The sequence below is a fragment of the Solea solea genome, chromosome 1, assembly GCF_958295425.1.
Source record: "Solea solea chromosome 1, fSolSol10.1, whole genome shotgun sequence".
NCBI lineage: Eukaryota > Metazoa > Chordata > Actinopteri > Pleuronectiformes > Soleidae > Solea > Solea solea.
The window spans coordinates 40737748-40752840 of NC_081134.1; the positions used below are offsets into that span (position 1 = coordinate 40737748).

Below are 15093 nucleotides of genomic sequence, written 5' to 3' on the forward strand. Positions count from 1 at the left end.
CATGTGTGCTAGTCTCCTGTCACACTGTACTGAATATAGCCATGTTAGCGGTACCACCTGCAAAGGCCCCCATTTTATTGTTCCACATTTTCTGCGTTGCATAAAAACTGTGTCACTTTGAAAAGGTTTGCCAAGAGTCTGGTCTACAACATCATCACCGTGTTAAATATAGAGCGACTCTATAGTGTTCTTTGTTCAAGGAATGTCAACAAGGTCTCAAATTACCACCTACCTTTATTTTTAGTGCCGAGTATTGCTTCAGTCCCCCCATTATTTTTAGTTTGGGGCAGTAAAGCAGTGCAATATTTAGCACTGTTGTCTCACGGCAAAAAAAGGTTTTTGGTTTGAATCCTTATTCAGCTCAGGGCCTTTGAGTTTTGCATATTCTCTGTGTGCCTGCGTGGGTTTTCTCTTGGTATTTCCGACTTCCTCCCAAGTTAATTAGAGAACGTGAGTGTGAACGGTTGTTTGTTGCTGTACGTTGGCTCTGTGATAGACTGTTCACGATGAGCCTTGCGTCTTGCCTTATGGCATTGGCAGCAGTATCCACAATAAAAGGTTGTTTGAATGTAATATTTGCTTCATAACAAACGGCTTAAACTGATAGTGTTATTGTTTACCATCATCCTTCAGAAGTCCCTTAATATATTAACAGAGTGTGTTTCACTTTGAGTAATCCCGCGCTCTGCACCTCTGTGGGCCACTCATATGAGCTACAAGATGAAACCTGGAAACTGTGACTCACCACAAGATTTGATTTGGATTATGTTGGGTTTGAATCATCGAATGACTCCCACCTCTGAGGATGTCGTCTGACTCATTGGGTTACAATGCAAACAGAAATCGATTTAGGAGCATCCCGAGCAGGTGATAAAAGTCACAATGAAAAGTGTAATCAAAGCATCCAGTTATGGCTCTTGGGAGGATTCTACCCCGACAACAAACCACGGCCCCCGGAAAAATTAACTTGCTCGCGTCTTCTGTTCTAAATCCCCAATGAAGTCTTTGTGGAAATGTGATGCTTTGTTCAGTTACACAGCATACACTGCTTCATGTTTCAGTTAATGAATCAAATCAATCATTTGTCCTTTCTTTTTGTTTGGTTTCAAACTGCACACCGGTTTTATTATTCATGGACGCACGTGAGGTAAGAAGGCAGAATAAAAGTTTGGAGTCGGAACAGATATCTTGTCTTTTCTATCGATTTTTAGTCTGTTTAACATTAACGTTACGTATTAATGACATGGTTTCGGTGTGGTTTCTGAGGACACGGTGGAAAATATGCTATGCACACAGACAGGTGCGCGCACACATACACACACCTGCAAAACATCCACTCCACAAGTGAAAATCTCCTCAAACTGCCCCAGGCATTGATTCCTGTGCCCTCAGGGTCTAATGCCTTAAGGACAAACTCACTTACTCACAGTCCTCCTTCCTTTCCTTCTTAGTCTCACTGCCTTTGTACCTTATATGTACAATAGAGATACTGTACAGAGCTTCCCACCATCATTTCAGTAAGGGGAGAAACAATTCAAAGCAGTTAAATCTGGATGGTCACATGTATATTTGCAGGAACAAAACCCTTCATTCTTGCCTCTGCATTAATCTTTCAACCCAAAATTTCAGAATCTCTAAGGCACATCAACTCTCTTATCTCTTACCTCAATCTCGGAGCTTTTCTGCTCTTTATGCTCACATATTTGTCTCCATTGCTCTCTAAATGTTTCCTCCTCCTCCACTGAGATAAATCACTGCACTGACCTGAACAAAACACTGTGGATGTACAGCACGTCAGTGACTTATTAAGCCTTTTATGTCTCCTCCCGTCAAATCAAAATCGCCTGTTGAAGTGCCTCATATGTGTGGAAAGAAAAATGTCTGTGTTAGTTCTACATTACACATTCAATGTGTGAAGTCTGCTGCAGGATGTTGCAGTGCTAATTATCTGCTCTAGTGTTACATTTATATTCCTGAGCATCCTAAAAAAAAAAAAGATGATTAAATTATGAAATCCCAAGATTTCTCTTATTGATAATTGGTAATTGACTGATGGTTAGTTTTTAATATTGTAGTTAAATGGGATTAATCGAGCTTTTAAGGACATAATACTGACCAATTATCTGATGTGTGATTACAAGTAATCACTGGTCGATAATCACCTGTGTTCATTGTGTTTGATTGAAGCTGTTATAGTTATAGTTGTGATATTGTCAGGACCAAGTTAACGGAAAGATTTCCCCCAGCACTGATGCACACATTGGCTCAACTCAGCTTGATGAAAGGAAGAAATCTATTCATGTTGAAATTCTATCCATTATTAAATTATGTTGATTCAAAGAGAAACAAAATATTATCAAAATGACTACTGATGTCTCATGTACAAATAGCCATCAATGTCCTTTTGTAACCTTTGGAGAATCATTCCCTTTCACAGCACTTGATAGTAATTAAATGTATTTTCTTGGGTGTCCTTGTGATGCTATTGATGCTATTGATGCCTTGCATTTTGGATCACTCTCATCCTGGTTGCGTAACTTTTATCTCTCAGTTTCTCTATGGCTTGTCTCAATATTTTCCTGTTTCTTTCAGTCACACACTCTGTTTTTCTAACCCTGCCTGCCACTCTGGCACAGTTTCATTGGTTCTTATCTATTCCCCCCACTATCTGGTGTTGAGGGAAGATAAGCATGCATTTGCATGTTTAATGAACCAAACACCCCCAAGTCCTCTCAGCATGAGAAAACACATGCACGTGAAGGCTCACACACACTCACACTTGTGTCATTAACCCCATGGGGGACGGTCATTGACATACTGCATTTACACTGCCCTTAACAGACATAAGTTATACCCAATCCCTGGCTGTGTTTCACTTTCTAGTGCACCCCTCTTCTCCTCTTATCGTTACTTCCCAATCTTCTTCAGGGCTGCAATTAACGATTATTTTCATAATTGATTGATCTGTTTATATCAATTAATCGAGTACTTGTTTGGTCCGTAGCATGTCAGAAAATGGTGATAAATGGTGGATAATGGCTAAATGGATTCAATGAATTTGAATTATTTTTGTTTTATGGAGCAAAGAAACTATGATTTTCACATTTAAGAAGCTGAGAAAAACACAAATAGTTGACGATTATTTTAGTTTAACTGCATAATTGTCGCAGCCCTTATCTTCTGATAGTCTAACAATACCATTCACCACAATCCAATCCTTAACCCTCAAAAGGAGTCTAATATTAAGAGCATCATTTTTGTTTTGTTTACATGACACAAGTCATTTTGGGTTCATTTGTATTCAGGTTGAAGTCATAAAACAAGCCTTTCAACACATCTATATCCTTGCACATTATAACTGACAACTACAGGATTAAACATGGCCTTTGCCTGCTTTCACAGCTGGAATGATAGACAATGGACATTAATAAGCATACCTGAATACAAAATTAAGTTGGAAGTTTACTTGATCATTAAAAGAGTAGTTAATGGCTGCCTAACTGTCTTCCCTCATTGACAGACAACTAACACAACCCTGGATGTGACAGGCAAAACAATTGGACTCCCAGGGAAACTTGACTGATGCCGTTCTATTATTACTATTATTACCTCGCTGGTCTCTGCATAAAACACAGAAATCTTTTAAACACGTTTTGCCAAAATAAAGAAAAGAACCTCCGATATCCACAATCTCAAGGATTGTAAACAAATCCCAGACCTAAGTGAGGAAACACAAGTGCAATACATCACTGTCTCTCAATAAGATACATTTGCAGAATGTTTGAATAATGTTGTTCTGCAACCATAATGTATGTATAACCTGTTTAAGCAGCTACATACCGTCTCAAATCTAAACATTTGGCATTTTATTGTATATACCTGTTTGTACTAGACAGCCTGGACAGCCTGCTGCAATTATTAAGCCATTAAGATTTAGATTCCTCCAATTTGTGTCTTAAAACCATGATCAATTTTCTCGTACATTACACACATTGCTGTCCTGGTATGTATCTGCCAGGTTGTGGTTCATTATGTGTGAAATAAATAGATCAATAAAATGAGCCGTCTCTGAACTTTGACTTCACTTTTGAGTCGGGCTGTCAATTTTCCAAAAAGTCCTAAAAAGTACTATACTTTTATTATTTTTAGATTGGATATTTCTCTCCCACTGCGCATACAACACACTTGTGCATGTGACGACAGATGCTTGTGTACAGTATGATGCGTTCACTGACTCCATTAGCTGTTGGTGGAGCTATTAGTTCCATCAACTCCACTGGAGCTGACAGCTAGGCTAACAGCTGAGTCCGCAGATTTGTGTGTTGTTTTGACATCTATGGCGTAGAACCAGAAATGCTTCCACATGCTGCTTTCTTTTGCGATCAGGGGAACTTTTAATCTAGTTTTTGTCTACCGACGTCACCACACAACATAACATTATATTTCTTAACTTGGTTCTTACAACACACAGTCAGACGCACTTGTAAGCTGGAGATTTTGAACAATTTTAAGGTTTCTCACCCAAGATCGACCGCATATCTGACTTTCAAATAAAAAGTGACTGAGTCGATTGGACCCATTAAAACACAAGTGACGACCACTTAGTTTCTAAAGCTCCTACTAAGAACAAGGAAAAGCAGCATGCTAACAGGGGGGCACGCCTATAGTGCATTGTGTTGAAGAACACCATAACAAGCCTGAAAGCACTTGATGTTAATTCAAATTTCTGAAATAGAATGTTTTGTCTTAAGTTATGTTAAGGTTATGATAAAGTAGTACAATGCTGTGTTGCATAAATGCAGTTTAAAGACACTTTTGGCTGGTAAAATAAGTGTAAAATGTAAAAGAATTCAAGAACAAATTAAATGGAATTTGGAAAAAATAATAAAACAGATTCCAAAGGACTCTATGATATGAAGGTTTCAGTTTAATTAACAATTAAGGTGGCTGCTAGCAATGCTTTTCAAGGAAGCGCAGTAAGTGAAATGCGGGGTGTCTTTTTTATGAAATACAAAAAAGCAAAAAAAGCAATTTACAGCAAGACTGATGGATGGGGAGGGGAGATGAAACAAAACTGAGAGGAGAAGAAGAAGAGAGGAAGATAGACAGTGGGGACAAAAGCCACCTGCCACCATTATTCTCATCTCTTCTTGGAAATGCATCATCAGTCATTTGGTGGTAGCATAAGTGGTGGTATCATTATCACTCACATGGGTATATATACACACACACACACACACTCAAGGTGTATTTTAAGGTATAATGCAGCAACCTATAATTTGAGTTCTCTCAATGCAGCATTTTGCTGAGCTTATAAAAACGCCTGCAGCTAATGGTGTGATGGATCCCTCTATTATCACACAACGCAGGGGACCAGAGTGGGGTATAGTGAGATAAAGGAAAGTAATTGGGCAGTATTTTAGTTGTGACAAAAGCAGGACGGTGGTCAGTAACAGAGAAGTCGAAAAGCTGGCCGAATGTGATGGACCTGCAAATTCTCGACTACATAAAACACAAATCATCAGTGCGTGTACTGTGTCTTTAAAACGATTTCACATTCAATTCGCAGAAAGGATTAGCATGCATAGAGTTCATAAATTGCAACAGGACTGATTCACTGATGTAATTGAAAGGACAGTGTGGCTGTCAATTTTAATCACATAAACTTATCTCTCCTTTTTTGATTGTGGGTAAAACTATGAAAAAAAAGTAGCAGTCCTTGCTTTTCAAATCAATGGTACAGACATTGTGGTAGAAAACAACAAATTGGAAGCAGGAAACACAACATAACTGAAGAAAGCACCATTGAGACCAGTGATGGAGGATCAATTTTTATCTGTCTCTTCAGTGCCTCATTCAAACTCATCTGTGACTGAAAGATTTCAAATTGCTGTTTGAATAGCAACAACAACAATAAGAATCATTGGACCCAGAAAAAATACAAACAAAATCCAGATGTCAGTGAGTGAGTGAAAGACTTATTATTATGTCTATCTCATCAGCTGTAGATGGCAAAAATGTGTAAATGACATTGTTCTCCAGACTTCAAAATCTCATCTGCTCAAGATATCATTTGACATTTGAAGTACAATGTTTTGAAAACTACTGAATGGATTTCTCTGATAATTGAGCCAGCTATTAATGATTCCCCAAAGGATGAGTCATAACCGAGTTATGACCATCGTCAGGTCAAATGTTCCTAATTCCTGCCTTGCAATGCTGCTAGTATAACCATAAACTCTTCTTAAAACACTTGTGCCAAATGGGCTATGAGGACAAGAAAGGAAAATGAGAGGAGAGGAGAGAAAATAAGATGGGAGCAATTTAGACAGAGCGTGATCCAAAGTTTTTTTGTTCTTTCAAATGTTTCTGGCACTTGCCAAGTGCCTGGAGTCTATTAGCTGCTGTGATCAACTCTAAAGTGTGTGAAGACTAAGACCATACCAGTGGTGTGAATGTCTGCTCCTCAGGGTCGGACAACTTTATAGTCTAGTAAGTCTGTTTGCCCCTGAGAAAAGTCTCGGGCAGAGGCTGAAGAATTGTGTGGCGATATGTGAGTGTGTGTGTGTGTGTTCGTATGCAGCACAAAGAGCGGCGCTGGCCCTTGCTGGTGTGGAACTAAATGTCACAGATTGATTGGAATAAATAGTCAGACAGAGGCTCTGAGAATGGGGCGCTAACATGCAGCAGTGTTGAGTGTGTGGTGACTTATTGTTCACCCTGTGCCGTACACACACACACACACACACACACACACACACACACCTGTCGTGGACACATAGGTTTTACCTTTCTCTGACCTCCCTCCGGGGGTCTTTGGGCAGATGTGTTAGTCTGAGCAACACAATCAGAAAGCTGTTACCGCCCCAGGACATTAACTTTACACCTCACACTCCCTCACGCTTTCACACACACTCACGTAGGCGCACACGGTTAAAGCAGAGCATGTCTATATCCTTCTCACTCCGTCCATAGGTAACATACAGTATGTGTGCCATTATGAAATCAATATTTTTTTTTCTTTTATCTATATTTTATGATTCCTACTAACACACAAACAATAAACAGCAACGGGGGGGAGGGATCCGGAGATGCCTGAAGCAAAGCTCCATCTGTTTAGAAAACAGAAATAATCAACATGCTTTATCTCATGAGTGAGGTTAATACATGACAGCCTGATTCATAAATTATAGGGCAAAAAGAAGTCTCTTCGACATCGCTCTTTAGACCAGCACGCATGCACAAAGCCAGCACTTAATATCCAGGACGAGATATACCGCACGGCAAGTTAAGAGAACACACAGGGAATCGATTGGGTTTATTAGCAAAGTGATAAAGCAATATGATGTCTGTAAAACATAGAAATGAAAACTAGAGGACAGAGAGACAAAGACAAGTGTGAGAGAAAATAAGACGATGAGAACGAGCAAAAGACGGAGAGCAAGAGAACGGGAGGGAAAAATGGAAGATAATAAATCAATGAACCTATTCTGTGGCAGCCACGGGGTAATGAAAGCTATTTATTAGCCATCTCTCTCTCTCTCTCTCTCTTTCCTCCTCTACCTCATACCTTCTTTATTTCTGTCTTTAGTGCACTGTGTTTTCTTTTTCTCTCTCCACTAAACGCTAATAATTCCATGAAGCACAACAAAATACTAATTTAGAGGCCACTTTTGTTACGCTCAACTCTGTTTGTCGCCTACATAACATGTGAGGGTCTGCCTGGATTACTGTTATCTGACATGACCTTTCAGATTTAAAGTAATTGCCCAATAGCATTTTCAAGTGCTATGTCCTTTTTAATTAATGGCATGGCTTTACCACGACAACACTATTTTCCTACTGTGGAATATTAAAGCCTGACTGCTTACAGTAATATACACATTCTGCACAAATACTACAAGGTGTTTAACTGGTAGGATATATATATATATATATATATATATATATACACATATATACACATATATACATATACACACACACACACACACACACACAATCTTAACTTGTGAAGACATGTATATGTTGTATTTATCCAATTTGAGTCTTAAAAACTATAACAATTATTATATGTTCTAACCAATTTATTACCATGTATTTAAATAAAAGACTAAAGAAAAGAAAAAGTGTTAAATAAATAATCTGTTTTGATTTGGTTTTGAACACCTCAGCAAGATCTAAACCTAACCTTAACCCTAAAACATTGAACATCTAGTAACTTTAGGCATAACAGCATCTAAATAATTGGCATTATTGATATTACAGCTCGAAAATTTTTACTAAAATTCACTCTTTTCCCAGTCTTTGGAATAAAAACTGGGAGAATCCTGAATTCACTATTTTCTAACAAAAAAGCAACAAGCTTTTCATTAAAGTGTTATTTCTAAAATCAGATCTTTACATACAGATCTTGGCATTCTGGCTTTCCTGTATTGGCAAAAAATAGATTAAACAAATTGCATCAACCATGAGTTTGGTGGTGATTCCCTTTAAAAGAACACGAAAAGCATGAGCAGTGCAGCCAGTCAGGGCTGAAAGGACAGCAGGAGTGAACATTTCCCACTGGTTGCCACTTACCACTAATGTTAGAAAAATGATAAATTAGTCTCAGCGTGGTGTTGGGAGTCTACATGTTTGCATGTTGGTGTGAATGTGTGCACGTACGTGTTTCCCTCTTGTAAAGCGCTGCGTCACGTGCCAACAGCTCACAGTGTGAACAGATGTTTGTCAGTAATGCCCTGGGTTTCGGATTTTTTATTTATTTTTCTTGGGTCCTCAGCTCCAATAGAGACCATTGAGATGCCTGAATTGCTTTTTCGACCGAAACTTGACTAAGGACATGCACGCGGGCTCACAGCGGCTTCCAGCAACACACACATATGCACAAATACAGCACTCGCATCAAGTATGTAAATAAAGTACACATGCAGAGGGGATTCAAAACTGTACACATTTGGAACAATAAGACAGACAGGTTACAAGGCGTGTGGTCTTAACATTACTTTCACTTCAAGCCTGTCAAAGTCAGATTGACCCACTGTTACTTTAGATCAGAGTAGGTTTTTCATCCAATGTCAGAAAAGACTCCTTATTTATGTCTATCTCTCTCTATTTTTACCTTCCAGTTCAAATATCACATATGGACAACCTGTAAGCTGGACATTTCCCATGGGCCTCAGGGCCTGACCGGCTATAATGTAGCAGAGCAAGAATGGACCTCACGATCAATGCATCCTTCCCGACTCTCACTCTTACCAAAGTGTCAGCTCATTACATGTCTCAGTGAGGCAAGCAGAAGCTACCTGCTTCTCTACAGATGACATTTCGGGCAAGTTCCTGGAGCACACGGACACTTGAGATGGTCACAATAACAGCAAAGGTTGAGCAGAGAAAACAGACTATTGATATAACACTGTTGGGATGGATACTACTGGTTGCTCAGTGTCACATTTCTGTATATTGTCACCTGTGTGAATACTGTGGCTATTTTACACCCAGATAGGCGAAAAAATCTGCACTCTAATAGTTGTGTCAGTACGCCCCTGCCACCTTTGTCATGTGCCTTCATAATTTTTACCCGCTGCTCCATTATAACACCTTGTTACTCAGATCCAGCAAGCCCACTCTAAATTTAGCTGCTGCCTGTCACCGAGACCCTGATGAAGGAGAAGGAAATGAGCAGTGATGTTGGAGAACATGAGAAAGGTTTAGCTCTGTCTCTGTGGATAGCATCAAACACTCTCTGATCATTCCGTTATATTATTAATATCTGTAGTTGCTTGAGAAAAGAAAATAACAGGGGAAATAATTAATAAGAGGGATTATGTGCATCAGAATTGACAAAAACTAACTAAAAAGTTAATTTGTTCCATGTGTGTATGTATAAACCAAAAGAAAGGCAAATGCACATCACACTCTGTTGTTGACATGAATTTTCTGTCAGCAGACAAAAGCTTAGCCAAGCAAGTCCTCTATATCTGATGTGATAATCATAAGATGATGTAACTGTGAGAGAGCAGACTTGACAGCAGACATACTTTGGCTGGCACAGACACTTAAAGCCTGCCCCACACTCCAGGATTTCAGAAAACGACTTCACCTTCACGTCCACAACTCACGCCCCGAACACTGTTCATTCATAATTATCGAACATTTTTAAGTTTTTATAGTTTAATACCTATGACTTGAAATCGGGAAGACTCTTACGTGTCCAATGACGCTAAAAAATAAAAAATAAAAATCTGTGTCCGTTAAACCCTCACACTACAGGATAATTTGGCCAGATTATCCGTTCAAATCAGCCTAAAATCAGAATTTACCTACGATTGTCAAATCTACAAAACCATATGGCTGCATCACAGATTCCCAAGAGCAGTGCCTGGTTTACAGTGAACCAAAGACTGAACTGTTTGGCCTCGACTCTGATCGTCATGACTGAAGGTGCTGCTTATCACCTGCAGAACACCATCCTATAATAAAGCACAGTGGGGGCAGCATCATGCTAAGGAGGGGACGTTTTCAGCAGCAGGCTCAAAGAGACTGGTCAGTGATGAGGGGAAGTGACGTCCTAAGCACACAGTGCAGGACTGGCTTTGTGATCACTTTGTGAATGTCCTTGAATCTTCCAGGCAAAGCTGTGACACATTTCTGGAGAGAAAACGAAAATGTGAAAATTGTGAATGTGAAATGTTGGGCCAGTGACGGTGCCCAGCTAAGCTGACAGAGTTTGACAGCAAATGCAGAAAAGAATGGGAGGAAATCTCCAAATCCAGGTGTAAAAAGCTTCTTATGTCATAGTCGTGGAGAGGAGATACTGAATAATTCAGACAAAAATTCTGATGCATAGAGTACATTTAAATTTCAATGTTTAAATGTGTCTGTATACAATGAATTTATACTGTAATGAGCCGATAGAACAGTGAGTATCCGTGCGCTACTGGTCAAAGTCTCTGGGTCGGATATCGAAAAAGAAAAGTGTTAAATCAATCCGAAATCCTATGTACTGCATGCTTCTCTATGCACAGACTGTAAAAGTGTAAAGCGAGACCATTTTAGCTGAGTTATGTCTTGGACTATTTTTTTTTTTTTCATAGGAGCAGAATGTGTGTGACACCGTTGGAGAATTGTTTTTAAAATGCTTGAAATGGATTGAACAAATGTTTTGCTGTAGATACTCGAGGTCATGATACAGATATTCTAATCGTACAGAATATATATATCATGCCATGTGAGTTTTTGTATCACAACTCAAGTACATGAACAAATCATGGAATTTCAGTACAAACCCTGGAGAGAAGCCTCAAAATTTTCACAGAGATGTGTTGGTGGAGCAAAAAGAATGAACTGGGAAAGTTCAAAAGTGTCTTTTTTCCCCTCAGGACGCTCTGTTCTCCCCCTCTTATGCAATAATCTGCCTGAGGGTGTCAAATGGATGCTGAATTTATATCAACCTGACTCTTTGACATAACAGAAAAACGCATACAAACACACAGACACAATGCAGGCAGTTCGTATCTACACACATGAAACAGAATGTCACAGAGTAAATCACTTTAATTAAAATTGCAAAGTATCTTCCAAAGTATGAAGGCAAGGCCACTGTGGAAGAAAATGTGAAAAGGAAAGGTGGAGATGTTAAGCTTAACGTTTAAGCTCCTCACATAAAATTAAATATTAGTAAGCTAACACGTCACTCCTTCATCCAGCCCTCACTCCTTCATCTGGACTCTCCCTCGCTCATTTTCCCTCATCTAAAATAGCAGTCATAGCGGCAGAAAGGTCAGACTTGATTGGGAAACGTAATGAAATATTTCCAAGGGTTTCAGGCCTCTGATTTATTAATGTTGTAATATGTGGAAAAAGGTTCCACGGACTATGGATAGAACATGCGTTAGAGGACATTTTGTGACCATGCATGTGTGCTCCCTGAAGCATCATGAAGGCACCACGCCATTAACTTTAGACCAGGTTTTTGTTGGTCAGTGGTATTTTCATGCTTATTTAAACGGTGAATGAGATGTGCCTACATGGGCGGGTTCACAATGCATGCTTGTTACACACACACACACACACACACACACAGACGCGCTGCTCCTCCTCCTCCTCTTCCTCTACCTCATCAGTTATATGCAGTTTGAATGTCAGTTAAATTCCTTACCCTGTGCAGTCTAATGGAATTGTTGATGGGACAGAGGAAATCATTAGACTGAGGAGGCACAGGGTCCATCAGCCAAGGACCACATAGCCATTAGCACAGAGAGAGAGGGGTGCTGCCAGGCTGTGCTGCCAGGCCACATCTGTCAGATCTCAACTGTGAGGTAACGGGACACATATCTGCTCCTGTGGTTCTGTCTTTTTCAGATATTAGAAAACTGGTCTTCTGCTGCTTCAAATGAGAATTGAAATAATGCACATCATCTTGAATGTAACACAGCAATTTTTTTGTGTTGAGACAGTGTGCTTCTGTCTCATCACCATCAACTTCTGCCAATTGTTCTTAACCTCAAACCTGACTTTGTTGCATTGTTTAAATTTTTTCCTGCTTTTTCTTTTATTCCCCATCCCATCGCTCCTGTTTGGCCCAACCAGGCCGGCTCACAAGCACATCTCTATCTCCAGCAGGGAGTCGTTCACGCCTGCATATGCAATTTATATGCCAGGCATATGCGCACCTGGCTTTTCAAGAGAATGACGAGCAAAATTCTGATTGGCTCAATTGATGCCACGCCCCAAAACACACCCAAGCACAATTCAGACACTAAACACAACCCCTTTGCGCCGAGATAACTCCCTGAGATAATGCACCATGCAACTGGAGTTGGACACGCCCCAAAACACCTGCGCCACAGTGCTATAGATCATTTAAAGAGAGTCCTTTGTGTGTGAGTGTGTGCATGAGCGCATCTCCAGCCATTCAGCTGATAAATGCACACCACAGCAGGGGTAACAGTGGTAAGACTTTCCAGTATAATGACTGAGGAGAAAACATCGGTGTGTAGGCTGTGGTTGTGCAACAGTGTGCATGTCACACATGTATAGAGTCTTGAGGGAAATTTTACACAAACATACAAGGACTCATGCATATAAGCATATGCTCAAAACCCAGCCACAACATAAACAATGTTCAAAGAGAGAGAAAGAGTGTGTGTGAGAGAAACAGCGAGAGACAGAGGAACTGAATGTCACCTGATGCTGCTCATGCTTCCTGCCTCTGATCCCAGTTTGCATCTCTCGAGCTGGGTGGCAACAATCTGACGCTCGGCCTCAAGCTCCCTGGTCAGCCGCTCAAACTGAAGTTCCTGGTGAGGATAAAAACAAAAAGTGCACATGAGAAAGGGTGAGAGCGGCACAAAAAGAGAGACAGCTGAGAATCTGCAGGGAAGCGAAGCTGTGCATGTATAAGCAGATCAATAGTTTAGGGTGTTCCTCCCCCTCTGAGGATAATGTGCATGTGCAATTGAGTGCGTGCGTATGCAAGATGAAGAGTGTGTGTGTGAGCGAGAAGCAGACAGAGAGAAAGAGAGCATGCTGGATTGATTGGTTTTCTCAAAGCCATTTAAAGCTTTGAATGAGTTGATCCCCAGTCTATCCCAAGTCTCCAACTTCAATCATCTCTCCTCCCTGAACACTAGAGAGCACAATGCAATTCGTCTGCCCCTTTTCACACATGCTTACAGCAATTTACTCATAACTATACACAGTCTTTCTTCCCCTCTCTCCCTGCCTTCCCCTCAAACACACCAATACTTCATTGTTACTTTCTCTTCCCTCTTCCCCTCTCTCTCCGACACATACACATTCAGCACAGAGTACATATGTAGTTCGAGGAGAGGTACATCATCATATCTAGTAAGCAGAGGTTCTGTGACTCACTCGAGCAATTCGTTAAAGTCTTACTGCCATCGGACGAACCAATCTAGACAGCATTATCACAAGGATGTACATAAGGCCAGGCTAAAGTCACCCAAGCTATCATGTGTGTGGCTGCATACACGAGTCGCCAATTACAGCGATGCAGCTGCCCAGTGTAGTTAAAATCTTCTTCCTCTTCCTGGCTATTAAATGTGACAAATGTGTACATAACTTCCATGCAGATCAATTTTTCATATATATATTCAAAAAGCACACATTAAAAAAAAGCATTCACCATTCACAGTGTGTATGGTGGGAGGAGGTGATGGAGAATAGGAGGAGGGAAAGTCATGAGACATTTAGATTTTGTTACAGATTTGAGTGGATTTTCTGGTGAAATTCACTTGTGATACATGTGGAAAATAAACTCAAAAACAATTGGTGGTGATTAGTGTTGGTCACTTGACTTCAGAGATACTATTGTTCAAGGGTCACACTAAATACTTGACACTTTAACCTGAAGAAGCTCTTTTCTTTCAGACAAATTAGTAATTTGAAAACTCCATACATGTTTCCCATACTTTCTGGATGTGTTCCAATCAGGTTATATATAATTCTGATTCTAAAAATTCAATTTAAGATGAGATGCCAACACGCTGCACACCAGAGAGAGAGGAAGAGCATCAGGAGATACATCAGATAGGTCCTGTATGTAGTGAATAAGAGTGAGGGACTGCAATGATAAAAGAGTTGCAATTCATGAACACCCCTGCATTATTTACCACATGTACGGGACACACTCATAAATACTAAATAATCCCTGCTTTCCTCCATTCATCACTCTGTCTCAATAAATTATTCTTTTTTTCTCTTCATCTATATGCGACACATTAAATCCTCATACACATGAATAACAAACTCGCTGGTTCAGCCACCCCTATGATTTGCAAAGATAGTTGATGCTGGAAATTTGAACAGGGTCTATTAAAGTCTTAGGCCCCCATAAATGTAAATTACAGCTTTATTTTACAGCGGGTTGCCTCATTTCGAAGCACCGCTCTGCTCCTCACTGTGACTGTTGTCACCTTGTTTGCCACAAATGCAACTCCTTTAAATCCTCGAGGTGTAAAAATGTAAATCCATGCACTGTAAGTAGCATTATGCTAATTGGTGATGTAGGGTCTCAACAGTTAAGTTTCCTAAAAGCCCGCTGAGGTGACGTGGTAAATGCCTGAATGC

The 15093-nt window shown here is 40.1% G+C and overlaps 1 protein-coding gene across 1 annotated transcript in view; it reads right to left on the reverse strand.

Annotated features, from left to right (window-relative positions):
* Positions 1 to 15093, reverse strand: part of ctnnd2a (catenin (cadherin-associated protein), delta 2a) — a 225123-nt gene that overhangs the window by 137851 nt on the left and 72179 nt on the right. Inside the window, exon 3 of the mRNA XM_058635385.1 lies at positions 13189 to 13301. Coding sequence (XP_058491368.1) covers positions 13189 to 13301 — 113 coding nt within the window. The remainder of the gene's footprint in view (positions 1 to 13188; positions 13302 to 15093) is intronic.